This window comes from Theobroma cacao, chromosome 9, assembly GCF_053813885.1.
Source record: "Theobroma cacao isolate CCN51 chromosome 9, ASM5381388v1, whole genome shotgun sequence".
Lineage (NCBI taxonomy): Eukaryota > Viridiplantae > Streptophyta > Magnoliopsida > Malvales > Malvaceae > Theobroma > Theobroma cacao.
Genome location: NC_142647.1, coordinates 37,297,227 through 37,324,749, shown reverse-complemented (window position 1 = coordinate 37,324,749; position 27,523 = coordinate 37,297,227). Strand labels below are relative to the sequence as shown.

General features: G+C 34.0%; 2 protein-coding genes, 1 long non-coding RNA gene and 1 pseudogene across 4 annotated transcripts; 2 read left to right on the top strand and 2 right to left on the bottom strand.

Moving 5' to 3' along the window:
* Positions 1–2,717: 2,717 nt before the first annotated feature.
* Positions 2,718–3,491, bottom strand: LOC148760928 (uncharacterized). The gene is made up of 2 exons (XR_016028172.1): positions 3,351–3,491; positions 2,718–3,198 (listed from the first exon to the last, which is right to left on the bottom strand). It is a non-coding gene; the product is annotated as an uncharacterized LOC148760928 (long non-coding RNA).
* LOC18589661 (peroxidase 15-like) lies at positions 2,834–4,689 on the top strand. The gene is made up of 4 exons (XM_018128135.2): positions 2,834–3,142; positions 3,464–3,649; positions 3,742–3,910; positions 4,030–4,689. The coding sequence occupies exons 1-4, from the start codon at positions 2,918–2,920 to the stop codon at positions 4,488–4,490; spliced, it is 1,041 nt and encodes a 346-aa protein (XP_017983624.1). The 5' UTR covers positions 2,834–2,917; the 3' UTR covers positions 4,491–4,689.
* Positions 4,690–17,626: 12,937 nt separating this feature from the next.
* Positions 17,627–18,206, bottom strand: LOC18589660 (uncharacterized). The gene has a single exon (XM_007014726.3). The coding sequence runs from the start codon at positions 18,102–18,104 to the stop codon at positions 17,823–17,825; it is 282 nt and encodes a 93-aa protein (XP_007014788.1). The 5' UTR covers positions 18,105–18,206; the 3' UTR covers positions 17,627–17,822.
* A 3,449-nt stretch (positions 18,207–21,655) lies between these two features.
* LOC18589659 (disease resistance protein RPM1-like) lies at positions 21,656–25,660 on the top strand (annotated as a pseudogene). Its single transcript, XR_016028332.1, has 2 exons — positions 21,656–24,356; positions 24,952–25,660. The product of XR_016028332.1 is annotated as a disease resistance protein RPM1-like (transcript).
* Positions 25,661–27,523: the final 1,863 nt, after the last annotated feature.

Genomic DNA, 27,523 nt, shown 5'->3' with positions numbered 1-27,523 from the left:
CCCCCTTATAGGGGTGCAGTGTATGCAGAGTAGCATGCGCGAGAGTGCATGGTCTAGAAGCAATTTTCTTTTTGAGCCTCAAGCTAGAAATTTGATTGGTTGTTGTAAAGTAAAGATGTTTTAGAAACTTATCTGATAACGTTAGATAGGAATAGGACCACATCATTCATGCACCATTGTTAAAGGTCATTTTCTTGTTTCTCCCAGCATCGCTTTTTCCCAAACATTTTCGAAAGCATCCAAGCACGTGTAAGGTACTAAACGTGTCTCATTTTCGCCTCTCACCTAACCCGATCACAATCTTTGAAAGTTGAACTGCATTTGGCAGTCGTCTTTAATACTCTGCACTAGCTTGGAGACCCATTATGCCTACAATTAGACACTAATAATTATTCCCATCAGCAGCCTCGTGGGACACATTTCGAGCTTTCTTCGAATCTTCCTTGGACAAGTTGGGTGTGTTAGGGGGAATAGTTAATTATAAGATCAGTTGAGGCCAAAACTCTGCCGCTGGTTCATTAAACTAATGGATTGGTAGAGCTTCTCGAGGATAGCTTTTCATGCTAGTCAATGGCCCCTAGGCTTTCATAAAATTACAAACTACTTAAGAACGGACTGAAGATTTGTTTGTTTCCATAAAATTAGTTGCTAGTAGCTCGGTTAACTTTCTCTTTTGCATCAAAAGAAAAGGAATTCTAGCAAGAGCAAATAGTAATTTAATTCGTTTGTGTCAAGTACTATGTCTATATCTTCTTCTGAGTTTGTGAAATTGGACATAAAATTTAAATAAAAATCTATATATTTTCTTTTCAAATTTATTAGTAAAAATAACTTATGTGTTTGGTATCATTGACTTGGTTTTGACTTAATTCATGCTCGAAATTATTTCCTCAAATCAGTACGTGATCCTGATTTTTATTTATTCAAGGAGTATAATAGCAGTAAACAACCTTATCTAAGGTTTTTTTTTTTCGACACATGTTTAGAAAATTATTTTTTTTATTTCCACAGGCATTCAAAAATTTCACATGATAATATTTATTTTAAGTTATTTGTGTCACATGACAATTTTATCGCAGCTAACAAAAAGAATTTATGGTGTTAAAATTTTCATTTAAACAATAGCTCAATTGATTATATATAATTTATTAATAGCTCATTTAATAGATTTAATTAAGTATAAAAATTTATTTTAAATTTTAACTTTACAACTTCAAGTGTGCATGATCTACAAATATTTAAAAACCTAACTAATTAGTTCCTTCGATTTTGAACAAATGCAATATGATGAATGAGGAAGCTAAAGTGAAGCATGTATTTTATTTAGTTGGATAATTGTAGATACTTGATTTTGATTAATATTTATTTTTTAAAAAATTATTTTATAGTATAATATTTTATAAAGAATAATCAAAACAATCATTACAAGTGAAGCATTACTTCATGCAAAACAATTAGAACAAGTGAAATGTTACTTCATGCGGAATAACCACTTCACACAGATGGTAGTGAAAGCAACTCAGAATAAGTAGCAAAGTTCACAAATACTTTCATCTTGAAATGCTCTGGAGAGTTTGACTTAGTGACTTAGATATAGAGGTAGTTAAGAAGTCTTCCTTTTAACCTTTTTTTGAAATACAAGTGTTTTCATCTCTTACCATGTTCTTGTGTGCCTATTCACATGCACCTTCTTCTCTTGTACCTATTCACGTACAGCTTCTTTTCTTGTGCCTTTTCACGTATACCTCGTTTCTATTACCTTTTACTTGAGAACAAATCTTATTATACTTAATTACTTCAATGGTCACATAATAGATTTCTAACCGTTATTTGACATTAACTCTTAGTAACAGTTATCCAACATTAAAGCTCTTTTTAATAATATCATTCATTATTTGCATTAAAATCTTTTCTTATAACCGCCACTCTTTACACTATATGTAGAGCCTTAATAATTCATTTGGTTTTCTCTTCTCCTCAGAGCTAACACATTCTCTTTTAGAACTTCTCTCTCTAAATTCCTTTTCTAATTCTCTTCTTATTGTTTTTCATCTGTCTCGACAATCAATACTTCATAAACTATTCCAATTTACCTCTTTATTGCGATCGGCACATCCTTTAGTTGTTTGCAACACTTCTTCTCTCAATCACAAGAATCCCTTTACAATAATTAAAGTGAAATTTACAACGTTTTTTTCGAGGGCATATGATTTTAGTTACATAATAAGTTAAAAGGTAAATTCCCTTCCATTTCATAAGATGTCCTTGTTACTATCAAATAGACAAGCATTAAGAGTAAAAAATGTTAAAACTTCAAGAATAATGATGGGACTGCTTTAATTATTTAGTTTCTGAGAATAGAAATGAAAACTACTACTAATTAAAAGATCCCGACAATTTAATCATGAACAAATTACAAATTATTTTGTTGAACGCGCATCAGTAAAAAGAATAGATATTGAATTTTTGGGTTATACATTCAAACCATTACATACTCATTATTAATGCAATGCTATATATATATATATATATATATATATATACCTATAGAAAGAATGAAAGTCCACATGTTTGAAGTTAAGTGCAACTTAGTTAGAAAACAAAATCTTTTGCAGTAGATATTTTATTTAAATGGATGTGAAGCCTTGACTTTCATAAATAGTGTGAGAATTAATTGCGTAAAATCCAAGGAAATTACTTGCTAACCGACAAGAATATAGTAATTGCGAATATTTGATATATCTATATGAACCGGACCCAACTTTATGTTCCATCAACACCGTATAATTAGACTTTCAAAGATGAAGCTTATTGCCGAATCCCCCATTGTCCTCCTATAAATAGGAGTCACAAATTACTCTCTCAATCAAACGTCGAAGAAAAATATAATTTAGGAGTCTTTCTTTAGGGATAGCAAATGCCTGAGAAAATGCATTGTTTTCAATATATAGTAGCTCTTCTTTTCTGTGCAGTTTTACTTGAGGGATCATCGTCCAATGGCCAACTTAGCCCATCATTTTACGATGAAGCATGTCCAAATGCGACAAGCATCGTCCGACAAGTACTTGAGAACGCTGCGCTGTCAGATCCTCGGATTGGTGCCAGTCTTATCAGGCTTCACTTCCATGATTGCTTTGTTCAAGTAACAACTAAAACCTTCTTTGACATCTTTTTAGTTTTGTTTGATTTCCTGTTCCCCTGTCATGAAAAAATGCAATATAGAAATTAGTAAAAGGAGCATGAGTCATACTCATATTCCTTTTCTGTTGCTTTGTTCCGAAGTACTGGCAATTTGGTCAGTTGCTCTTCATTTGCTCAACAGGTCAAATTTCTGGCAATTAAGTATTTACCATTTGAGAACCTTAACAATGATATATCGATCACAAGGACCGGTCTGACTCTGACATTCTAAGGCTCCTAGCATCAACGCCTTGAATAACGTTTAGTTGGCCTCCTATTTCAGGGATGTGATGGATCAATTTTGTTGGACGATCCTGTGAACGGAGAGAAAGAAGCTCTTCCTAATAATAATTCAGCAAGGGGTTTTGAAGTTGTTGATGCCATGAAGGCAGCATTGGAGAGTGCTTGCCCCAACACAGTTTCCTGCGCTGATATTCTCGCCATTGCATCTGAAGAATCTGTCTGCCTAGTAATTTAGCAACCCCTCTGTTTATCCTTTTTCCTTTTCCTTTTTATATCTCTCTTCAAGCATCTTTGTCTAAAATTAGCTCATCGTTGCAGGCAGGCGGTCCTTCATGGGCAGTTCCGTTAGGAAGAAGGGATGGCTTAACAGCAAATCGAACACTTGCCAACGCAAACTTACCAGCTTTTTTTGAACCTCTTGATATAATCAAATCCAAGTTTAGAGCCGTGGGGCTTGACACTAGCACTGATGTAGTAGCGTTGTCCGGTAATCTTTCTTTACTTGCTCGAATATTGTTACTGACCAAAGTAATATGAGGTAGCACATGGTCATGGAACTTGTTGGACTTTATTTGACAAGGTTTGGCATGCAATTTTTCATTTCAGGTGGTCACACATTTGGCCGGGCTCAGTGTTCCACTTTTACCGCTCGACTGTACAACTTTACAGGCGTGGGAGATACCGATCCGAACCTGAACACTACATACTTGGAAAAACTACGCCAAATATGCCCTCAGGGTGGAAATGGTAGTGTTTTGGCAGATCTTGATCCCACGACACCTGATGGTTTCGACAATAACTACTTCACTAATCTCCAAGTTCATAAAGGCCTGCTTCAAAGTGATCAAGAGCTGTTTTCGACTGAGGGTGCTGATACCATTGAAATTGTGAACAGGTTTAGTGCTAATCAAACAGCCTTCTTTGAAAGCTTTGTGGAATCTATGATCAGGATGGGAAATATCAGCCTGTTAACCGGTACGGACGGAGAAATCAGATCGAATTGCCGCGTGGTGAATGCAGCCACGATCAGATCGGGTTCAGATGTTGCTCTTGTGAGCTCCATATAAATTGTATATGAAGTTCAAGGCCAAGAAACAAATGGCGTGTGCGTGTGCGTGTGCGTGTGCAACTCTAAATAAGTACAAGTGATCCACAGATATTTATTTACTTCAATTATGTGTAGCTGAAAGAAATCATAAACATAATCCTGTTGTCTGGTTTGAATTTGCCGTGTTGAGTGGGAAGTATGTCCTTTTTCTCTTCCTGCTTTTTACTTTTTCTTTCTTTCCTGATCTTTGAGAAGGTGGACAATTTTGAGATTTTTCTTTGGTTTTTTCATGTTCATTGGTCCATTGTTCTTTGGTTTATTTGTGAACTTATTTGTTTGGTTTATTTTATTTTATTAGTTTTTATTTGGATTAGGTGAGGTTTATTTCTTCATGGGCTTGAAATTTAGGTTTGTGATGATAATGATATTGTATGTATTATAAATCAATGAGTTCGGTATAAAGATATGTTAAGTTATTTTAAGTATTTTATTAATTAATAAAAGTTTTTTATTTTTATATTTTTAATTTCATTATTAATTAATATGATAAATTTTATAGAATTAAAAATATTTTGTAAAGGAAATTATAAAGTGTTATAATTTTGATATCTCTATTACATCAAAGTATTATTCCCAAATGTTCTTAGTCAATGCTTTATGGAGTTTTGTCATTAGTCGAGAGACCGACACATAGTTATATTTCTCATTTTTAAAGTGAACAATTGATCTCATAGATTGAAATATGATAATTCTTGAACTACCATGTGATTGCTTGTTATAAGAATATGTTCACTGAATATGATTCACCACTACCAAAATCTCGGGCTTCACTAACAAAAAATTCTGTTGACAATGCTCAACAATCTGTTGCTATTCCATAACACCAACGAAAATGCCGATTGAAAAATCCATCGACATGTGGTCGAAAATAACCTCATCGGTAATGTCCACAGATAGGACTACTCCTGCTTGCTCTCTTGGCCTTGGCTGCTTAGAGACATCCCTTTAGTTCTGCTTAGAGACATCCCTTTAGTTCGTCTTAGAGAATAGAATTCATTAAGGGCGTTACGACGATATACGAGAGGAATGGAGAAAAACTCATGATTGGTGTGGAGGGGAAGATCTGTTTATGATATAGTTCAAGAAAAAGTCGTCTCATTTCCTTACTTCTTCGTTCTTTCTAATTTATTCACTTCAGGGCTGGTTCTGAACGCCGCGTAACATCATCTTCAACCAACCTCCGCCGTACGTACCTTTCGATGCGGCCACTAAAGAATTGCTTATACACTAAACAGCTGCTTATATACGCTTACTAAAAGACTTACTTTTATTCATTCATTAGGCCAGCGTGAAACTAAGAAAGAAAGATGTGCCTAAGGCGGCATGCAAGTAGGTTTGTCGTCCTCCTAAAAGAAATAGCATTTTGTCGGAATACATCCTGTCTTCTCGATGACCTTTCTAGGACTTCTTTTTTGTTTATGCCGATCCTACTAAGAGCTTCAACACGCCTAGACCTCGCTATGGAGATATGCTAAGTCTCTTACCACCCTTTACGTTTACCCCTCCTCCAATCCTTGTTGTATGCAAGCCCATTTTATAAGTAAAACCCCCTGATTCTGGTTCTTCCTTTGTTATGAAAATGGTTTGACACGTAAAAGCAGATCTTACTCGGCTTAAAAGATCTTGCGGCAGAAGTACTTGAGTTCACGTCTGACAGTCTCTTCACTCTTCTCTTTCTTTTGTCCTGGTAGGAAGTATCCTAACTCTTGTCCAGGGCGAAAGCTTATTCACTCCCTTGTCAGTGTAGAGATATTCGCGGCCTTTCCCTATCTTACTAATAATAAAAAAAAAGGGCTGGCTTTTCGCTTAGTTGATTACTGAAGAAGGCTCTTGTCTCGATTCAATCCCCTCCCACTCACACGGGTTCTTCTATTGAAGGGGTTCCCCTTCTTCTATGTGAGGTGGGGCGTACGTAAGAGCGGAACCTAGATAGAACGCGGAGCTGCAACCAACGGAAAAAAACGGAGCAGATTTGACTCGGCACAACCTAACGAGACATCCACAATACCAATGATCTGGGGAATCTTTGCGGAGCGGTCTCTCTGCATCAGGCACTACGAGAAAAAGAAGTTGAGTCTATTTTTTCCTTTCAGATACGGATGGTAGAGAATGAGCTTCTTCTTTTTCGTTTTCCAATCACCAATTGTCTAAAAGATGATAAGTGACGAATCTCCATATACATCAATCTTCTTGATTCTTAAGTCGAGGGCGTTTCAAGCGGTAGAAGCCGGTCGAAAGAAAACAGACAGTTAAACGAAGGCTTGGTCTTGTGACTTTTTTCCCTATTCCAAATCCACTCCTCACTAGCTTCTACAGACTCAACTCAGGGGGCTAGTCTGGTGGTATCATCGGATTACGGGTCACTAGCTTTTTAGCAGCGATTAGTAGACTTTCAGTGAAGCTGCTCCTAGGCTCGCAAGCAAGGGCGGATAATAACTAAATAGACTTTTGGGGTGCTAAATCCAAAGTCGAGAGGGAAACAGCCCATATCGTACGCCTTCCTTCATTCACGAATCATCTATAGTTTGAGTCCCCTAACTCCTTACTGGCGCATCAGCAACTCTTTTAGAGTCGCAAACACACAACCACCGCTTACGCCGACAACAACATATTCTCTAGCAAAAGAAAGCACTGACCTAGACTAGACAAGCCTCAATTTGACCTCTACTTTTGGGTGGACCTCCACACTTTGGCGGTTTGGCCCCTGACTCTAACTCTATTTTATGATCAACTGCCCGTCGCAGAGGCAGTCTCTTCGGCAACTCTGTTGGTGTAACAGATTATGAAAAGATAAACTCTCATTTTAACCTATTCTTTCCAACAAAGTAACAACGGAATCAAGATCTGGCACAGAGGCAACACCTCAATACATATATTGATAAAGACAAAAAAAGGGCAAGACAGAGTCCAATGAATAAAGACCCTCAGACCAAGGCAGAATAGGAGCATTAGAGCCACGCACGGGCTGTAGGGCCGATCCCATATCCCTAAGGAATAAAACCTTTAGACTTTCAGTATGAATCTGACTTACTAAACTTGCAGTAAAGTAATCAATCCCGCATTCGCCTTACTATCCTATAGAGCAATTCAGAAATAACCTCATCAGTAATGTCCACTCTATCGATGACGGAATAATCCATCGAAATATTCTTAAGTCGATGCCATTTCAAGCAGTAGAAGCCGGTCGAAAGAAAACAAACAGTTAAACGAAGGCTTGGTCTTGTGACTTTTTTCCCTATTCCAAATCCACTCCTCACTAGCTTCTACAGACTCAACTCAGGGGGCCAGTCTGGTGGTATCATCAGATTACGGGTCACTAGCTTTTTAGCAGCGATTAGTAGACTTTCAGTGAAGCTGCTCCTAGGCTCGCAAGCAAGGGCGGATAATAACTAAATAGACTTTTGGGGTGCTAAATCCAAAGTCGAGAGGGAAACAGCCCAGATCGTACGCCTTCCTTCATTCACGAATCATCTGTAGTTTGAGTCCCCTAACTCCTTACTAGCGCATCAGCAACTCTTTTAGAGTCGCAAACACACAACCACCGCTTACGCCGACAACAACATATTCTCTAGCAAAAGAAAGCACTGACCTAGACTAGACAAGCCTCAATTTGACCTCTACTTCTGGGTGGACCTCCACACTTTGGCGGTTTGGCCCCCGACTCTAACTCTATTTTATGATCAACTGCCCGTCGCAGAGGCAGTCTCTTCGGCAACTCTGGTGGTGTAACAAATTATGAAAAGATAAACTCTCATTTTAACCTATTCTTTCCAACAAAGTAACAACAGAATCAAGATCTGGCACAGAGGCAACACCTCAATACATATATTGATAAAGACAAAAAAAAGGGCAAGATAGAGTCCAATGAATAAAGACCCTCAAACCAAGGCAGAATAGGAGCATTAGAGCCACGCACGGGCCGTAGGGCCGATCCCATATCCCTAAGGAATAAAACCTTTAGACTTTCAGTATGAAACTGACTTACTAAGCTTGCAGTAAAGTAATCAATCCCTCATTCGCCCTACTATCCTACAGAGCAATTCAGAAATAACCTCATCGGTAATGTCCACTCTATCGATGACGGAATAATCCATCGAAATATTCTTTGACGGTATATCCCCTCGACAGATTCTATTGGTGAAATATTAAATCCGTTAGTGATACAACAATTCTGTCATAAAATTTCATTGGTAAATCACCGACCAAATTACTAACGGAATAACCGACAAATTGAATGCAAACTTCATCATCATATTCTATGGGTAAAAAGTGTGAATCCGTCGATAAATTCTGTTCGTATTTTTTTAAAAAAAAATTCAATATCTTATAATGATAAAGAATTAAAAACTAAACAATAGAAATATGTAAGAGAAATAATTGTAAATATTACAAATATGAAAAAAATATTTTATTAATGAATAAAAACATGAATTCAAATTGTATTATTTTTATTACAATCAATTACAAATAAAAAAGAAAACACATACAAGTATATGATTAATACAAATGAACTGCTGACCACTTTGATGAAGAATATAAATAGACTATTGACCAAGTCACGCAATTGACGATCTATTGGATGTTAAACTCGAACTTATGTGGAAAAGTTCCTTCGACAGAAACACTAATTTTGAAAAGAAAAAAGACAACTTGTGTTCTACAACATAATTTGTTCGGTTTTGTTTGTCTTTTTTCCATTTAAAGATTTCAATACTAACATCTCCTATATTCTATATGGACATGACCTACCTACCCTAGATTATTTAGCAAATAGGGAATTCACAGCATTAATATATATGCTCAACCCTTACTTTCTAAATAATCTCGAGCAACATAGTCAACTCCATTAAATATACAAGTGATGAAGTGTGCTATACTCACTGAAGGGGAGCTCGGATAATCCATGAACCTGACTAACATACCTAATGCCGTAAACTGGTACACTGCAATAAATATTGCATTGCCGACAACTCATATATTCTATTGACCTAACCAACTAAACTAAATTAAATTCAATTTAAGGTTGGTTGGGTAGGTCCTTGGAATATCCGAATGACAAGTTTCACTTTACTCCCTACACACAAAAAAATGACAAATTTTAAGTAGTCCTTAATTTTCTTACTAGTAGGAAATCAATTTCAACAAAAACTTAAGCATCACACATTAACAATCTATGCCACTAACAACTAACATGACCATGGAAACATGAATTAAAATGAAACACCGAAGGTCTGTAATGATTTTCAATAGACATTTATGGAGAGAAGCTACCTAGCACCACAGAGTATTGAGCTTTAAAAGTCAAGAATCATTTAAAGAGATTGATCTTTTTAGATATTGTGTTTACTGTCTTAATAGTGTGAGTTTATATTCCTTTATTGTTTTATGCTTTATGTTTTCCAATTGACTTTAATTCTTTTTTTATTTCTAATTTACAAAAGTGTTCTGTTATAGTAGTTAGCTTCTCCTCACAAATGTCTAATGAAAACCATTTCAGTGCTTGGATTTTTCATCTTTACATGTTCAAGATAATGAGAGTTGCTAATTGACATAGATTAATAGTAGTAGAGTAGCATAGACTAGAGAGTATTGAATCGTTTATTCCTAAATGCCTTCTAAGATATTTGCAACCTCACAATCCATGAGGCATTTAACATTTTTTGCAAGTTTTGCAAATACTACCAAGGAGATATCAACAACCTAGTATCCTATACCTTTAACTCATTGGGTTTAGCAGAACAATCCATTATTAGCTCAAGGTCTACTGATTAGAGAAGCTTTAACAATTGTAGAAGAAGGATACAATTTCCATGTAGTGGGCGTCGAGATAACAATGGATTGTGAAGCTAAACCTTAATGAATTAAACAAATTGTATAACTATCTCTTTGGTATTATCTACATAACTTCCAAAAAATGCTAAATGCTTTACAAATTGTGAGGCTACAAATATCTTAGAAGGCATCCAGGATCAAATGGTTAATTATAATCTCATCTCGCTGCTGCTGCTAATCAATTTATTAATACATATATTAATTTAATTTTTTGTAAACTAAATAACATTACTCATTTAATTACATTTTATTTAATCAATTAAACTATTTAAGTATGTTAGTAATACATTAACTAATTTAATTATTATTTTTTGAATTAAATATTATTATATATTTAATTAATTGTTTTTTTAAATATGCAATTTATTGCTAAATGCTAGAGCTTAAAATCGGTTTGGACTTAGGGATTACAAAATAAATAAATACAAAGTAGAAGAATGCATAATTAAAATATAACCTCTAGGAGCTTTGGACTCGAAAGTAGGATGTCTGAGTATCAATACGTCCAAGAAAGGATAAATTTCGTATAAAGTGAGCGTAAATATTCTGCCCGAACCTAAGCTTTTTCCAACCTTATTTTTAGGTTGTCCAAATACAAAAGCCTCTCTCAGCTTTAAGGGTTATAGTTGATATCCGCCCTTGTCAAAATTCTATCTGTACTAACCTTTAGAGATATTTTCAACTACTTTTCGCCCTGTCACAATTCTGTCTGAACTAGGTTCGCCTAATAAAACTTCTGCTCGAACCAATCTTTGTCTAGCCTTATTCAACCAGGTTGTCCAAATATTTATAACCATAATTGTCTGAGTCAAATTATTCCCAACCTATTTAAAGCACTCTTCTCTTTTACACATTCCTTCAACTTATGTCTGAACACCCCACATCTTTCCTATTAATTCTGTCTAAGCTTAACAATCTTAAAGAGAAGCTTATCCAAACTGTGATCTAATCAAACCTTGAAGCGTATCCAACCACATCAATTGCCAGGTGGAGTCCTGTGAAATTTGCAATGATCAATTAGAGTCCTATTATGCTTCAACTACATGCACCTTAATCAACCGTTTCAATCCTACCACACTTAGGTAGAGATGTAACCATGTAAGGTACCTACTAATTGTTAGCTTTAAAATTATTGCAGTTTTGACTATAACAAAATGATTTGATTTGTTTGAACATTATTTGAATGATCCTTGACAAGTTCTTGAAATAATTTAACTCCCATACATTTGTTCTTATATAGTTACAAGCTTAACTCTTGAAGTTATTGAACTATATCTATAAGCTTGTATGACTTAGGTGTATAAGTGCTTATGATTCCCATTCATTAAAGTTTGATTTAAAGATTAAAGAAAAATCCAGATGCACTCATTAAGGGAAAGTTTATAATACCTTTTTTAATAATTACAAAAAATGAGAGAAGAAAGACTAAGTTAAATAGAGTTTGATAGGTCTTCATGTTTAATTTATGTGTGTGATGCTCAGTTATGGTTTGTTGAATATTATGTGCTAGTTAATATGGATATTCAATATTTCTTGCTTAGCTACTGTGGATATTATAAATATTTCATTGTAAATATTTCATTGTAAATCTTTAAAAAAAAAACTAGATGCATTAACTAAGGGAGAGTAACTCATTATGCATAAAAATTTGAAGTATTCATATTGAACATAGACATTGCACTCTTAATCTAGAAGTGCTTTATCATCATAAAAAATAAGAGGAAGAGAACATTGACTCTATGTGTTTTTTATTATAACAAAACATTATCATTCATTGTTGTTTAATTATATTATTTAAGTGTGCAGAAGAAAGCTTAAATTCATTAATATATTTGGTATTTGAAAGCAAGTCAAGATGCTTGTTCAGTTGCAAGATGTGTTAATTGGTTAAACAAGCAAAGAAGAAAAAGTTTTAACGAAGACAGATTAGTCTTAACTGATTAACACAAATCTTTAATCAATTAAAGCAATTTTGGGTGCTACATTAAAGACAGACAGAAAGGTATTAACTGGTTAACATAAGGTTTAATCAGTTAAGCGGATGTTGGATGCAAAACAGAAGCCTTTTAATCAGTTAAAGGAAAGGACTTAATTGGCTAAAGGTCAAGGTTAAAGTGTCAAGAAGCACCAAAATTCAAATTCAAAATATTGATGACTGTCCAAGGCATCAAACCAAGAGATTTAAAGTTGAAGAATTCTCAATTGGTCGAAGCCCATTTTAATCAATTAACGATGAATGGAGATAAGCTTTAATCAATTAAAGAGAGTATTAATTTGTTGAAAGAATGCTGGCCAAAAAGAGTGCTTTGAAGGTGCTTGAAAACAGAAAGCTATTAATCAGCTAAAGTTGTCGTTAATTGGTTAACATAGAGAAACAGTGTATAAGTTAGAGAAGACTTAATCGGTTAAAGCCTTCCATTAACCAGTTAATGAAGCACTGTCTGCACATTTGAATTTAAGCACAAAAAGATAAAATGATGGCCAGAAATAGCTAGTTTCTGTCTCCAAAGGCCAAAAGTATTTTTCAAGTATTTAAGGCCTCTCTAACAATAAAAAATCATAGAAAGAACCTATCCAAAGTGATTTTCAGCTTAGAAGACCAAAAACCTTCCCTTTACACTTGTATTTCACTCCCATCCCTTAAAAAAGTGTTTGAGCTTAACATTATACATCTTAGATCAGTTAGGTGATCAATTGTACTTTATCTTTTCTCTATTTCTTGATTACTTAGAGTGTGAGAGACATTCTAAAAGGTAGATCAAGCTTGGGTTAACTTGGTTGTTGTTGTAGGTTCTATCTTAACCTTAGAAAAGTTAGTTTTGGGTTCTGGTTTATCTAGGGAAAAACCACTATTAAAGCTTGTGGTTGTGCTTATGAAAAGCCATTGTAAAAACTTTGTGGAAGCTTGGGAATTCCACTAATTTAGTCTTTGTTTTGAATTTTCTCAAGTGCATAAAGCTTCGTGAAAGTGAATTGCACAGGGATGGCTAGGTGCAAATGTTTACTAAACATGCTGCAATACTTTGGGCATAACTTGCTCTACAAAAGATTGATGAGATTCTTGGACCATTGGAAAACTTACAGGAAAAGCCACAACTTGTATGTTTATTACTTTTTTCAATTCTAATCAGATCATGATCAAAAACCTTGTAAAAGTCGGAGAATTGTAGTAGTCTGCACAAAGGGAAACTAGATGACCCAGCACCGCGGCCTCAGAGTCTTAAAGCCATAGCACCAAAACTTTGGTAGCATGGGACAACAATTGTCCAAAGGAGATAGTGCCATGGCACCAGCTACCCAGCACCGCACCACTTTGAGTTTTTTCTGCACTTCGAGTTTTAGCTTTTTAGGGCTTTTCGAGGGATTATATACAGGCCTTTGCAAGCAAAAGCATTAGAGAATGACTGAGCGATAGCATTTTTAGAGAAAAAGAGTCGTTTCACACAAGAGCTAATGAGAAGAAAACAAGAAAATTGAAGATTGGATTCAATAGAAAACTGTTTCTCACTTTAGTTTTGTTATCTCTCTCTTTCTTTTCCTAAAACATGAATTGTTTCAATGAAATCATGTTGCTTGCTTCAGTTATCATGAGCTAAACTATTTTTCTAAGATTGTGGTGGATTTCAACATGTAATTTAAATATTTGTTTCTCTTTTATTTACTATGAATGGGTATCGTTATATTTTTTTCAAATTTGTTTGAGAAGCGTTTGATTGTTTGGCCAACAATTGAATGGTTTGTAAATTTAAATGAGACTCGACAGAGTGATTTTAGATTAGACTAAGTTTAGAATAGTGTATGTTCACGTCACTTAGAGAATAGGTGATCTGATTCGTAATTAGGATAGACATATGCCTAAACGACATACGTAGTCAAATTAGAACACTAACTTAATGAACCATATTTAATTGATTACTATAAACATATAGTGATCTAATTAAATTAGGTATTTGTACAAGCATTTTGGTGGAGACTTGTGCATAGGTTTGGATTTTAGGTTAGCAAAAACACCCGTGAATATAAATATTTAGAGAAACGAATATCAGATGAAATGTTGAATGAATCCATAATCCTAAATTTTAATCATTGCCTCTCTAGTGAATTTTTAGTTTTTGTTAATTAGTTTAATGTATGATTGAATTTAGTTGTAATTGATTTTCTACAAAATTGAGTTACTCAGATAAGATTAATTGGCATAATTTTAGTACTTAATCAAAAATTAGAAACAAATCCCTATGAGATACAATTATGGACTTACTGTCTATATTACTTTTTCAATATGTATACTTGTATATACTAAACCGATAACTATAACTCAAACCCCAACTTAAGTGATGCACTTGCTTCAGTTTTTTGGGAACTGAATCTTCTATCTAACAACTTTTCATCCAACCATATGAACATTGGCTTCAAGCATCTCATGCATGAACACTACTTAGAAGCCATCCACCAAAAGCCCCAGTTACCTTTCAATTCTGAGATGAGCGAAAAGGAAAGTGCAATAAAACCAAGTTCAACCCCTTAAGCCTCGTGGGGTGTCATTCCCATTTCCATTTCCAAGCAAAAATCAACAAAGTATTGCAAAAAACAAAAAACAAAAAACAACAAGCCAAAGAACCTTAAGCCTTATGATGTCTCATTCCCACTTTCAATTCCAAGCAAAAATAACACAGTATTGCAAAAGAAAACAAAAAAACAACAAGCAAAAAAGAGGGTTTTCTTAATTTTTTAGAAATTTTCTTTTTTGGGATGGTTATCTGTTTTAGATCTAAGAAAATTGAGATAGATTTTGAAAAATCTATCTCGATTAAGGGAAAGAGGGCAAAAAAGGAGTTTTGTGATGTTTTTGGAATTTTTGACCATCAGAGACGGAGGTTGGAATTTGGATTTGGGGAGGGCAATCTTGGGGAGAGAAAGGTAGGGAAGGGAGAAGAAGAAAAGGAAAAATTAAATGGAAAAAAAAATTAAATGTGTTTTAAATAACTCTACGAAAACGACCTAGTTTTCGGCAAATGGGAAAAGAAAAAAAAAAAGAAAAGCCACATTAGCATTGTCTGACATATTAGTACCATGTCAATACGGTTAACGACCAATTTGGATAGAGTTATTCATAAAGAGCTAATTGCACACAATATCAAAATACAAGGACTAAATTAACTAAATTTTAGATAGGACTAAATTGAACAAACTTATAATACAAGAACTTCCATAATACTTGGACCAATGAAAATATTATCATCACACTATCAACTTCTACTCGATACATCCATCTTGCATTTCTCGTTTCTAGCTTCTCTTACAAAATTTTCACAAAAGTATAAGCATATTTGATATGAAGCATATTAGCGTCTTAAAGTCTTAAGCTACCACATTGGACTTTATGTCCTTTCTTGCATCTTCATTCCACTTTTTAATTAAGTGTTGGTGGAATTGAGATAATTATACTTACATAAATTACATGATATTAGTATATTTAAGTTGGTTAAATGAAGACAATTATTTGATTATCTCTAATTTTTTTCAATACAAACTTTGTCTAATTTGTCAAGTTTGTTGTTAGAATCCTCTTTCGGTGATGATAAGGATATAAGAAGTTCATAAAATTTTTGTGAAAAAAAAAAAAAGATGGATGGGCACACATGGGTCAAGTGTGGTCAATTTCAATTCTTCTAAAGTGCATGTGAAGTTGCATGCTTTAGCCCCAAGAAAAGATTTGATAGTTTCTTTTTAGAGGAAATTGTGAGAAATGGTTATTCTTGTAAGATCATTTCAGAAATAGTCTTTAATATAAAATTAACTGTTTTTACTTAATTTTAACCATGAGATGACAAAAATACCCTCAAAATCATTTTAGACAAATTAAATGCTTTCAATTTTTCTTTCTCCCCATTTGTTCGCTGTGCTCCCCATTTTTCTCTCTCACTATCCAACTCTCTCTAATTTTAGCACTATCACCAAGGGCGGAGGGAAAGGAGCTAATAGGGGCCCCTGCCCCCCTAAACTTTTAAAATTTAATAATTTTTTTTTAAAATTTCATAATTTTGTTCTCTATTTTAAAAAAAAATTATAATTTCGCCCCTACAAACGTTGAATTCCTTGTTTTCTCCCCTCAAACATAAAACTTTGACTCCGCCACTAACCATCACATCTCTCTGTGTGTATCTCTCGATGTCTTGCCATATTGTTGTCAATCTACAAACCAAAGAGTATGACATGGAAGGTAGCAATATATTCTTAGGTTTATTTGTTTACATTCACAAAACCTTCTCTTTGTTTATCTCTCGCCATATCATCTTCGATCTACAAACCAAAAAGCATGGCATAGTTAGTAACAACAGCTTCTTGGCTTTATTAGTGTTGAGTTTTTCAATAATTCAAGATTGGTAGAACATGCCTTAGCATGTAATAAAGTGATTTATGCCTTGGCGTGTAATATCAGTATGAAAAAGGAAGCTTTGGCGTGTAACATTTGGTGCTAAAGCTTTGCTTTTGACGTGTAATATCTAGTGCTGAAGCTTCGATCTTGGTGTATAACATTTGCTACTGAAGTTTTAATGTGTAACATCTTCTACTGAAGTATGTAACATCTGTTTAGATTTGCAGTTTCGTTTTATTTTTCTTTTTTGTTATTAAGCATGACATGTAATTAGCTTTTTTTATTTCACTACAACATAAACTCTTTGAGTTAAAACGTGTAACAATTTTTTTTAATTGTAACAATTTTTTTTCAACAGAGTATGTAATAACAACATTTTTTAAATATAGTGTGTAATTTATTGTATATCTTTATATTTCACTAAGATATAAATTCTTGGAGTTAAACACTTTCACAACAGATATCAAGTTTAAAATCAAAAAGAAATTTGATATGAAAATAAAGATATATTGAAAATTATTCAACATCAACGTTACTACTGGATGAAATGAATTTGAACAAAAAGATATTACCAAAATCCTTTAATTTGGATAATTAGATTTTGGGTTACTTTATATGTTACATTTCCTATAATAATAAAAAAAGAACATAGCGTATAACAATATTTTTTTTCAACATAGCATGTAACAATATTTTTTTCAACATGTGAACTCGAATATAAACAGGTTTCTTTAAAAGCAATTTTATCCAAAAATCTTTTCTCTTCACCAAAAATAATTAAAATTAAAAAGATTATTTTTTAAAACACTTCATCTTTTAGGGTTAAAAAAAATTGTCCCTTCTTTTTAATGTAGATTGTTACCATTTTGTTAGGCAATACAAGGAAATTCAAAGTAATTGTTCAGTGTCTATATATATGATCATAATTACAAGAATCTCCATCAAAAATGAAAAATACAAGAATCAAAAACGGAACAAATGCGTTCTAGACTATCAGAACAATGAATAGCAAATACATATTTCAGGGTGCAATTTTTCAAAGGACGAAAGAATCATCGTAAAACAAAGAAGCAAACATGATTATTAGTACGATTGATGTTCTTCAATTTTGGGATATTCTTGGGTTGGTGATCTTAAACCCTTCGATGACGGTGATGCCTCCACGCCTTGTGGTAAATCAGAGATAGCAGCCAACATACGGCGAATGCTAACAGAACGAGCAGGTTTGAAGCTTAATGATCTCACCTTGTTCTTGGCGAATATATCAGATGACTTGGAAAGGATGAGATAAACCAATGCTTGAACAACCACAAACATGCCCACCTTCATTAATAAGGAATCTCCCAAGGACATCTGCAGCTCCATTGGTATGAAAATTGACAGAATTCTGGGAAGAGTTTCAAAGTATGGCTTGCAAGCTTTTGTGGAGTTGGAAGAGAGAATTTCAGGAAATGTGCAGGAACAATGCCTAGCTAGGGAAGCTTATTATATAGAGAGGGAGATTGGAAGACTTGGACCATGAAACAGTCACTTTGACTTGTAGCCAAAGTCTGGAAGTTATATATTGACTACACGCAAATTGATTGGAAAAGAAGCCATAAATAATTGAGCATGACATGACAAGGACTGCGGTTTCTCGGATGGCAAAACTATTGATAACAACTGGAAAGGCCATCTGGCATCAGGCAGATTAGAGCTGAGTCATTAAAATCAAAACGTTTTACATATGGACTCCAAAGCTGACCACTATAGATGCTAGGTGCTTGTTCCTAATCAACCCTCTAATGGATTCTTACCATCTCTCTTCTCTATTCAATTATATAATATCATGCGATGCAGGTCATCCTTACTTCTAATCTCTCTTGTTTTTTTTTAAAAAAAACATTTCATTTAACTATCCATCCATATCCCTATCCATGTGTGTCTACTTTGTATACAAAAATTTTAAATTTTCTCACTTTCTTTGTAAATCAAGTATCTAGTGAGAAAAAAAATTAAATACAGCATTTGAATATTTGATTTATTAGTTGATGCATAATCTTTATTTAAAAAATAGGATCCAAATCTTTTTTTTCAATTAAAAAAAAAAACTTAATTCAAGTGAGAAAACACATGTGCTTATTATTGAGCAAAATAGTCAAGTGTGAAACACTGATTTGTAACTTATAAAATGATACTTGAAGAGATTAATTTTAAAAACTTAATTCTTAGATTTGATATGAAATATGGAAAACATTAGCTCAGGTTATCAAAAGCAAGCAATTAATAAATGGGGTTAATTACACATTTAGTATTTAATTATAGTTAAATGTTCAATTTGGTACTTGAAGAATAAAAATGCAGAATTAGGCAAATTGCACACTTTTCTAACTCATAAAAAAAATAAAAATTTTGGGGAGAGAAAGGAAAGAGAGGAAAAGAAGAGAAAGAGAAAGGATAGAAAGGGGAGGGCTGACCAAATCAACGCCAACCAACCCCCCTCTTCCCTTCTTGTGCCCCTTCTTTCCTCTCTACTTCTTATCCCTTTCCCTCTCTCTCCCCAATTTACCTCTTTTAGAAACAATAATAACAGAGCTGGTAAAATATGAATTCTGATAATAAAATTTGAAGTATTTAATTGCGCATTTAAGTTTTTAGGTACCAAATCAAATGTTTAATTTCAATTTAGTGCCAAATATGTAGTTAACTTTAATAAGTAAAAAAAATCTATTTATTTGTGTCTTCATCAAAACATATATGGAACTCTAGTGGCTTGACCAATCTTGGACAGTTAAAGGATTGGAAATGGTCATAAAGAAAGCAAAGTAAGCCCTGGTAACAAAGGAAAGTAATAGGACATATTAAAGATAAAGCTTGTGGTAGGCTGAGTTGGCATTGATGATGCATGCTACACGGCTTTGCTTCCACGGCCTTCACAATTTTAAGTTGGAAAAGTGGCCAGTGGCCAGGAAAGGAAGTGATCGTTTCCGCGTCAAATTAAGCAACTAAGAATAAATCAATCCTGTAATAGTACTTAGACCTGTAAAAATGGGCCTAGCCCATTAGGTCGATTTATTTTTTATTAAATATGAAGTTGGTTGAGTTTAAAAGTTTTGACTCATATTAAAATCGAACTTAAATGGGTCAGTTCATCAAATCAGTGAACTAGGATAAGTTGAGACGAACTAGCCCAAAATAATTTTAATTAATTTAATAATTTTATATATTTAACTATATAAAATGAATAATTTAGTTATTAATGGTATTATTTATTTTATATATTTCAATATCTTTAATCTTTACATGTTAAATTAATAATTTAATTTAGATTAAAACTTATTATCTCTCTTTTTTTATGACAATGAATATTAGATGATAAATTGATAATGATTCAGACCTTGAGATATTATTGCTATCTAAACAAGATTTAAATGTTTTGCTTGAGGATGAGAATTAAGGAGGATATAAATGAGTCTTGAAGTTTTATTAGTTGGTTATATACTTATCTTTATGAAATAGTAGTTTGTACTAAAGATTTAAACTTTATTTATGTAATTTATTTATATTTTTATATTTGGTGTAATTTATTTGTTTGTAACATGTTTTTATTATTCAATTTAAGAATTAAATTATAGAACAATTTTATTGATAGAAAATTTGTTAAGTAGAATTATAAAAATAATTTTTTTTAAAAAAAAATTAAAAATGAGTTGACCCAATCAGACTTATAGGCTAGCAAGCAGTGGACTGGGTTTAGGTTTTGATGGTCTATATAAAAAATGGGTTGACTCAGCCCAACTCATATTTTCTCAACCCACAAGGGCTTGAGTCGGGCCGAGTAGCCCATATTGATAGCTCTAATAGTACTACTTATTGTAAAGCTTCACCCAAATATGGCTTTGTTTATGGTATGGCATATGCCATTGTGGAATTCCAATAAAATTGCCACTAGGCTTTCTCTCCATTTGCTAGGAAATTGGCATGTGCCTTACTAGCAGATAATTTAATTACTTTTCCATGTTTTGATGGTCCTTTCGTAAATCACAATCTCTAAATTTTTTATTATATTTTGTTTATATATATATATATATATATATATATATATATATATATATATATAGTAAGCTTGTCTTGGAAACAATAGTAAACTATTCCCAAGAAGCACAAGTTCAAGAATGATGGTATCATGAAGAAGAAAGATTGGTAGCTCCATGCCTACAAGTTTCAATGTCCCACGGCAATCTTAACAATTTAATCCGTCATCAGTGTTTGAGGAGAGAGAGGAAACAAGTAATGGCAACGTTGAGGTATAGACAAGAGAAAACAAAATTAATTACCACAATTCATTATCCATAAGTAAACGAGAAACTGCATTTTTCTTCCACTAATTACCTCAAAAGTAAAAAATAATGAATGCCTTTGATATAACAACTAGGAAATTGTACTATATCAGCAATTTATTTTGACTGTAAATACTCATCGGACAAAATGGAGTCTCCCTCAACCCAGCCCTTACTACCCACTAGATGCTTTGAGCCCAACCTCTAGGGGAGATATTCATACATTATTGGATATTCCGAATCATCCAATTATGTAAGAACAACTAAAAGCCAAAGGGTTAAAGCATTGGGATTGATGAAATATCGCTTTGACTTTGGTAAAGTAGACTAGATCACAGCTAACTTTTGACTAAAGAAGCCAACTCGTGTTCACATACATGGCAATGCAAACGGAATAAACACTAAAAAGTCAATGAGAGAAATTGATGAAAGTTCTTGGAATTTTCCTTCACAAATGCAACGAAAATGTGAAAAGAATAAACTCCAAGGGGTCGTTGACACAGACCCTTTCTTCATAAATTAAGTTGCAAAATCATGCAAGGCCTCAATTCTAACATCTTATTCAGTTGAGTGAAAGAAACATTTAGAAAACAAATTATGGCTGATACTACTGTCAGCTTAGCTATTGACAAGCTAATTGTTTTGCTCACGCAAGAGGTAAACCTTCTAATTGGTGTCCACAGAGAAGTTGCAGAACTCAAAGATGAGTTGGAGAGTATTAGATCTTTTCTAAAAGATGCAGATTCTAGGTTGGAGAAAGAGAATGTCAGCAGCAGTGTCAAGACATGGGTGAAACAGGTAAGAGAAGTAGCTTATCGTATAGAAGATGTCATTGATGAGTACATGCTTTGCATTGCAAAACGTCGTGACCAACGCGGTTTCAAGGCTTTCCTCCATACGATAGCTTGCTTGGTGAAGACTGTAAGACCACGTCATGAAATAACCTCGAAGATTCAAGATATTAAAAGATCGATCCATGAGATCAAGGAGAGAAGTCAAAGATATAGTTTAAATTCCTTGGAGCTAGGGGGATCAAGTTCTAATGTTGAGACTAACCATACCTGGAATGATCCTCGAGTTGGGTCCCTCTTTCTTAAGGAAGACGAACTTGTGGGAATTGAATTTGCAAAAAATGAACTCGTGAACAAATTAGTAAATGGGGCATCGCAGCGCACTGTGGTTTCAATGGTGGGTATGGGGGGAGTAGGAAAAACCACTCTTGTCAAAAAAGTTTATGACAACCAAGTTTTCATCGGACACTTTGATTGTCATGTTTGGATCACAGTGTCTCAATCATACAAATTAGATGAGGTACTTTGAAGCATGATAAAGCAGTTCACCGGAGAAAGAAATGAGCGCGTTCCTCATGGAATTGACACCATGCATCAGGGGTCCTTGATCAATAAATTCAAAGAGTGCTTATCAGAGAAGAGATATTTGGTTGTGTTTGATGATGTGTGAAAAATTGACTTTTAGGGAGATGTGGAACACGCTTTACTCGATAACAACAAAAGTAGCAGAGTTATGATCAAAAGCAAGATTAAGGATGTTGCTGAGTTTTACAAGAAATCTTCACTTTTATACGTCCATCAACTAGATCCTCTACCGATAGAGGAGGCACAGAAGCTCCTATGCAGAAAGGCGTTTCAATTTGACGTGGAAAGACAATGTTCTCCGACATTAGAGAAATTGTCCTTTAAAATTGTTAAAAGATGTAAAGGCTTGCCACTTGCAGTTGCGGCCATTGGAGGACTTTTGTCAACTAAAGGTAAGGATTTGTCTCAATGGCAAAACTTGCTGGACAGTCTCATTGCGGAGTTAGACTGTAATCCTCACCTCATCAATATCAAAAGAATTCTTTCTTTCAATTATCTTGAACTTCCTTCCCACCTTAAACCTTGTTTCTTGTACCTTGGCATGTTTAGCGAAGATTGCCTTATTAACTGTGCCAAACTAGTTTGGCTTTGGATGGCAAAAGGGTTTGTGAAAGAAAAGCATGGCATCACCCTGAAAAAGGTTATAGAGGGATACTTAACAGAGCTTATTCACAGAAATTTGGTTCAAGTGGTAGGACATTTCTTTGATGGCAAAGTTAGATATTGTGGAGTTCATGATTTGGTACGTGAGGTCATTCTTTCCAGATCAGAGGAGTTGAATTTAAGATTGGCATCAGTGGAAAACTGCACAAGTCACGATGGAAAAGCCTATCATCTGTCTATCTGCGATGAAGCAAGCTGTGTTTCAAAGATAACTAGTAACGCTCAAACTCGCTGTATAATCTTTTACAGGGTGGATAATTTGCCAAATCCTTTATTCAATACTGTTTTCGCAAATTTGAAGCTTTTAAGAGTTTTAGATTCTGAAGGAAGCTTTTTGCAGTACCTACCAAAACAATAAGGAAATCTATTAAATTTAAGATATTTATGTCTTAGAGATACCAGGATAAAGATGCTTCCAAAGTTTATAGGGAAGTTACTAAACTTAGAGACATTGGATTTGAAGTGTTCCCTTGTGCATGAACTGTTAGATGAGATCAATAGGCTTCATAGGTTGCAATACCTTTTGGCGTACTCTGTTAATTATGATGGTGAATTAAGTGTTGACACTAGACAAGGGGTGAAAATACAAAATGGAATCAGGTGCTTGAATGGTTTGCAAAAGCTTTGTTCATTGGATGTGGAGCACAGCAAGGTAGCCATTAAGGAGTTAGCAAGGTGGAAGCAGTTGAGGAAATTAGGGATCAATAAACTGAAAGCGGAAGATGGGAAAATTCTATGTGTTGCATTAAAGGAAATGGACTACCTTCAGTCGCTAAGTATCTCCTTAGTAAATGAGGTAGAACCTCTTGAACTGCACTCACTATCTTCTCCTCCTCCATCCATTCAACGCTTATTGTTAAAAGGAAAATTGGAAAAACTGCTTCATTGGATCTCCAAACTAAAGAGTCTTTTAAGAGTTTGTCTGTTTTGGTCAAAGCTATTAGAAGATCCACTAAAGGTCCTTGAACTTCTCCCCAATTTGCTTGATCTTTGGCTTTATGGGGGATATGATGGTGACCAACTACATTTTAAGGAGGGTCATTTTGAAAAACTAAAGGTTCTAGGTCTTAGATGCTTGAATGGATTGACTACACTAGAAATTGAGAAAGGAGCATTGCCTTCTTTTCAAGGTTTAGCAATTGGGGGTAGCCCACAATTGAAGGAGGTGCCTTGCGGCATTTCTTGTATGGACAATCTCAAGTCTCTTGAATTTTGGGATATGCCAATAGAATTCAAAGAAAGGATGCTACCAACAAAAGGTCAGGATCATTGGAAAGTCAGTCACATACCAAATGTCTTTTTCATTTACAATCTAGGAATAATGAGTAAATCATACAAGCTCTCTGATTTTGAATTGGTAACTATGTAGAGTTCTGCTATCTTGGAAGCCAAGTGTCTTGCATGTTGTAGCTTTTCTTGATACAGGTGTTATTCCCTCAACATAAGTTAACATATGATGTAGACTTCTTTGTTTAATACTAAAACTAGCCAATTCCCCTCTTTTTTCCCTTTTTCCAAATGTAAAGTTTGAATATAGTAGGTTCGGACATTTTATGTCTTATGATTGTTAATTTCAATTGCAATATCTTCCATCTCTTTTCCCTTTCTAAAGGTTGTCATAACAACTTCATTATTTTGTGATAACTCTGTTATATAAAGTTATCATATGCACCATTAAAGCATGAATTTTGCTAAGTCTTCTAGTTTTTTTTTTGTAATCTTTAGGTAGTTTTTATACTTTTTAGTAGTAGTTTAACTTATGTGGAGTCAATTTCCATTTATGCAATTTTAGCTTAATTTCTTATTAAAATCCCTCATTTCAGCCTCTGATTATTTAATCTCTTAATGTTGAAGGAGATGCAAGGACTTGGAGCATAAATGCAAAGGATAGTGCAAGTGGGCTTAAAAGGAGACTGAACATGTTGCAATGTTGGAGCATAAATTGAGCTGCAGGATTCTGATTGAGGTGAATCTTGAACCAATGGAAAGTCAAAAGGACGAGCTATAAATTTGGTGTTCAACACTTCGCCCAGATCAGAACGAATCATGGCCAACAATGAAGCTGAAGAGTGAGGACTGCAGCAAATTGCATGAAGAAAGTCAAAGAGTTTCTTGTTGCAGCGAGAATGCAAGTTGGCTACAATGAGAAACAAGGCAGAATGAGACTTCAAGTTAAAAGGATTTTCGTTGCAGGGAGAATCAGCGAAAAACAGGATATTTGCAATACCAGTCAGAGAGAATTTCACTGTAGCGAAAATCCATTCTCGTTGTAGCAAGAACACGTCATTTAATGAATATTCCTGCACGGGTTTCTAGGTCAAGCTGACAAATAGGGAGGTATAAATACATATTTTTGAGCTAAGAAAGAAGAGGATTCGGGGAGACCATTTTGGGCAAAATGAGGCAAGAACCAAAAAGGAAAAAAAAATAGAGGAATCAAGAGCTGGAGGATCAAAAAGCTGTAACAAATCATTTTCTCACTCTAGATTTGATTCTCTCTCTAACTCTTTGTGTAGAACAATGCTTTATTTTGCTAAAATGTGTATTTTCCTTTTTAATAACTTGAACTAGAAATTTTAATCTAGGATTATGGTGGATGTTATTGTGTAGTTTGGATATTTTGGATTGATTTTTACTTGCTTTTATGAAAATATCAATGTTTATTCAAATTTATGCTTATTGTCTCATTTGTTGCTTGATCACCAACAAGTTAGAGTATGAGGTTTTAGATAATGCTTGACAAAGATAATCTAAAAAGACTTAAATTTGAGTAGTGTATGTTCATTCCATTTTAAAAAGTTAAATGGGTGATTAATTAATAGGATAGACGTATATCCATTAATTATACATAGTCAATATAGGTCCTAAACTTAGTGAACTTAACTTTAATTAATTTTCTATAGACATAGAGATAGTTAATGAAGCTGGGCACATGTGTGATGACTCAATAGAGTATTATGCATGCTCAAGGAACCTAAACTAACATTGATTCTCATAAAAAGTAGGTAGTTAATTGATCTTGTATCCCTACAAAGCAATAGCAGAAACCATAGTCCTAGGCTTTAATTACATTGTTTCCTCACTGCATCTTTAACTTCCAATTCTTATGTTAATTTAGACTTTTAGAGTAAATTCATTTCATTTCAGCAATTTATTCCTTTTATTGATTGGAATAAAACTTAGCTTGTTACAATTTTAATAATTAGTGATAAATAGCAATCCAACTCTTCGAGGGATCGACAAACTCGACTCATTATTATATTACTTGTTGCGACCGTGTGCACTTACACGTAATTTTTGCTTATATTTTGCATTTAATTTTGAGCATAATCGATATCACACAAGTAAAAGATTTACACAAACATTTTGCTCCTAAGAAGAGGAAACATCTGCACAAGTGATATACAACTTCTACAGAGGTGATATTAATTTGGTAGTTAAGTAATGGATGGATTCGACATCAATTAATAATGACATATGGTTAACTGAAGCTTGATTTAATTATTCTGGTAGCTTTACCTTTTAACATTATGCTCCCGGAGTTCAGCACAAGTAGCCAAGTTGACTTGACAATCTTCAAACTAAGTAACCCTTGTGAAACTGCATATGCAGATCTGGGCAATCAAACAGGACATAAGCCTCACTTATTTTCCCAAGTCCTTGACAGTGCGCAGATACTCTGCTTGCGTTGTTTTTTCACTCAACGTTGTTGATTTACATTTTGGCATTGTACTTGGCAGGCTGCACTCTTCAATGTGGACGGCTCAAGGTTGTACAACTGCAGGAGTGCATTATGTCACCAAACATTCAACCTAAACAAGACAAGCTGTCTTGTCTTTCTAACATCAATTGGTTGCTGTTCCTTTCATTGGTTTTGTGTGTCACATAATATTGTTTTAGTTTGTGGTCAATGCCATGGCTTGGTTTTGTTCACAATGAATTATTAGCTATTGTTTACTTCCCACATCAATGACCATTTGCTTCATCATTGATATTTATCACTATGCAATTGTTTACTTTGTTAAGCATATATATATATATATATATATAAGCTACTGATATTTTAGTCTTGATTTTCCAAATTTATATAAATGCATCACTAACACCTTATTCTCGACCGTAATCAATAGACAAAAAAAAAAAAAAAAAGCCCGATACTTTAGTTAGTATTTTAGAATCATTTAAATCAATAGAAATTTAATTATCAATTCACATAAGAAGAGTCTCATAGATTTTTCAAATTATTTTCTTACCTCTAATTGATTTAAAGCTCCCATTTCTAGTCATATGCAAAAATGTAAGGAATGAGCAACCATTACTTAGTAAGTATAGCCACAAACACTTTATCGGACTAAGTATCATCTTCGATATATCATATAGTTCATTCAAGAACATTTCAATAAATCATATTGTCAAAATAGTCAAA

Coding starts and splice junctions, on each gene's coding strand:
- LOC18589661 (XM_018128135.2), top strand. CDS start 2,918: ATGCCTGAGAAAATGCATTGTTTTCAATATATAGTAGCTCTTCTTTTC. Junction 3,143..3,463: donor TCCATGATTGCTTTGTTCAA/GTAACAACTAAA, acceptor CTCCTATTTCAG/GGATGTGATGGATCAATTTT. Junction 3,911..4,029: donor TGATGTAGTAGCGTTGTCCG/GTAATCTTTCTT, acceptor TTTTCATTTCAG/GTGGTCACACATTTGGCCGG.
- LOC18589660 (XM_007014726.3), bottom strand. CDS start 18,104: ATGGAGCTGCAGATGTCCTTGGGAGATTCCTTATTAATGAAGGTGGGC.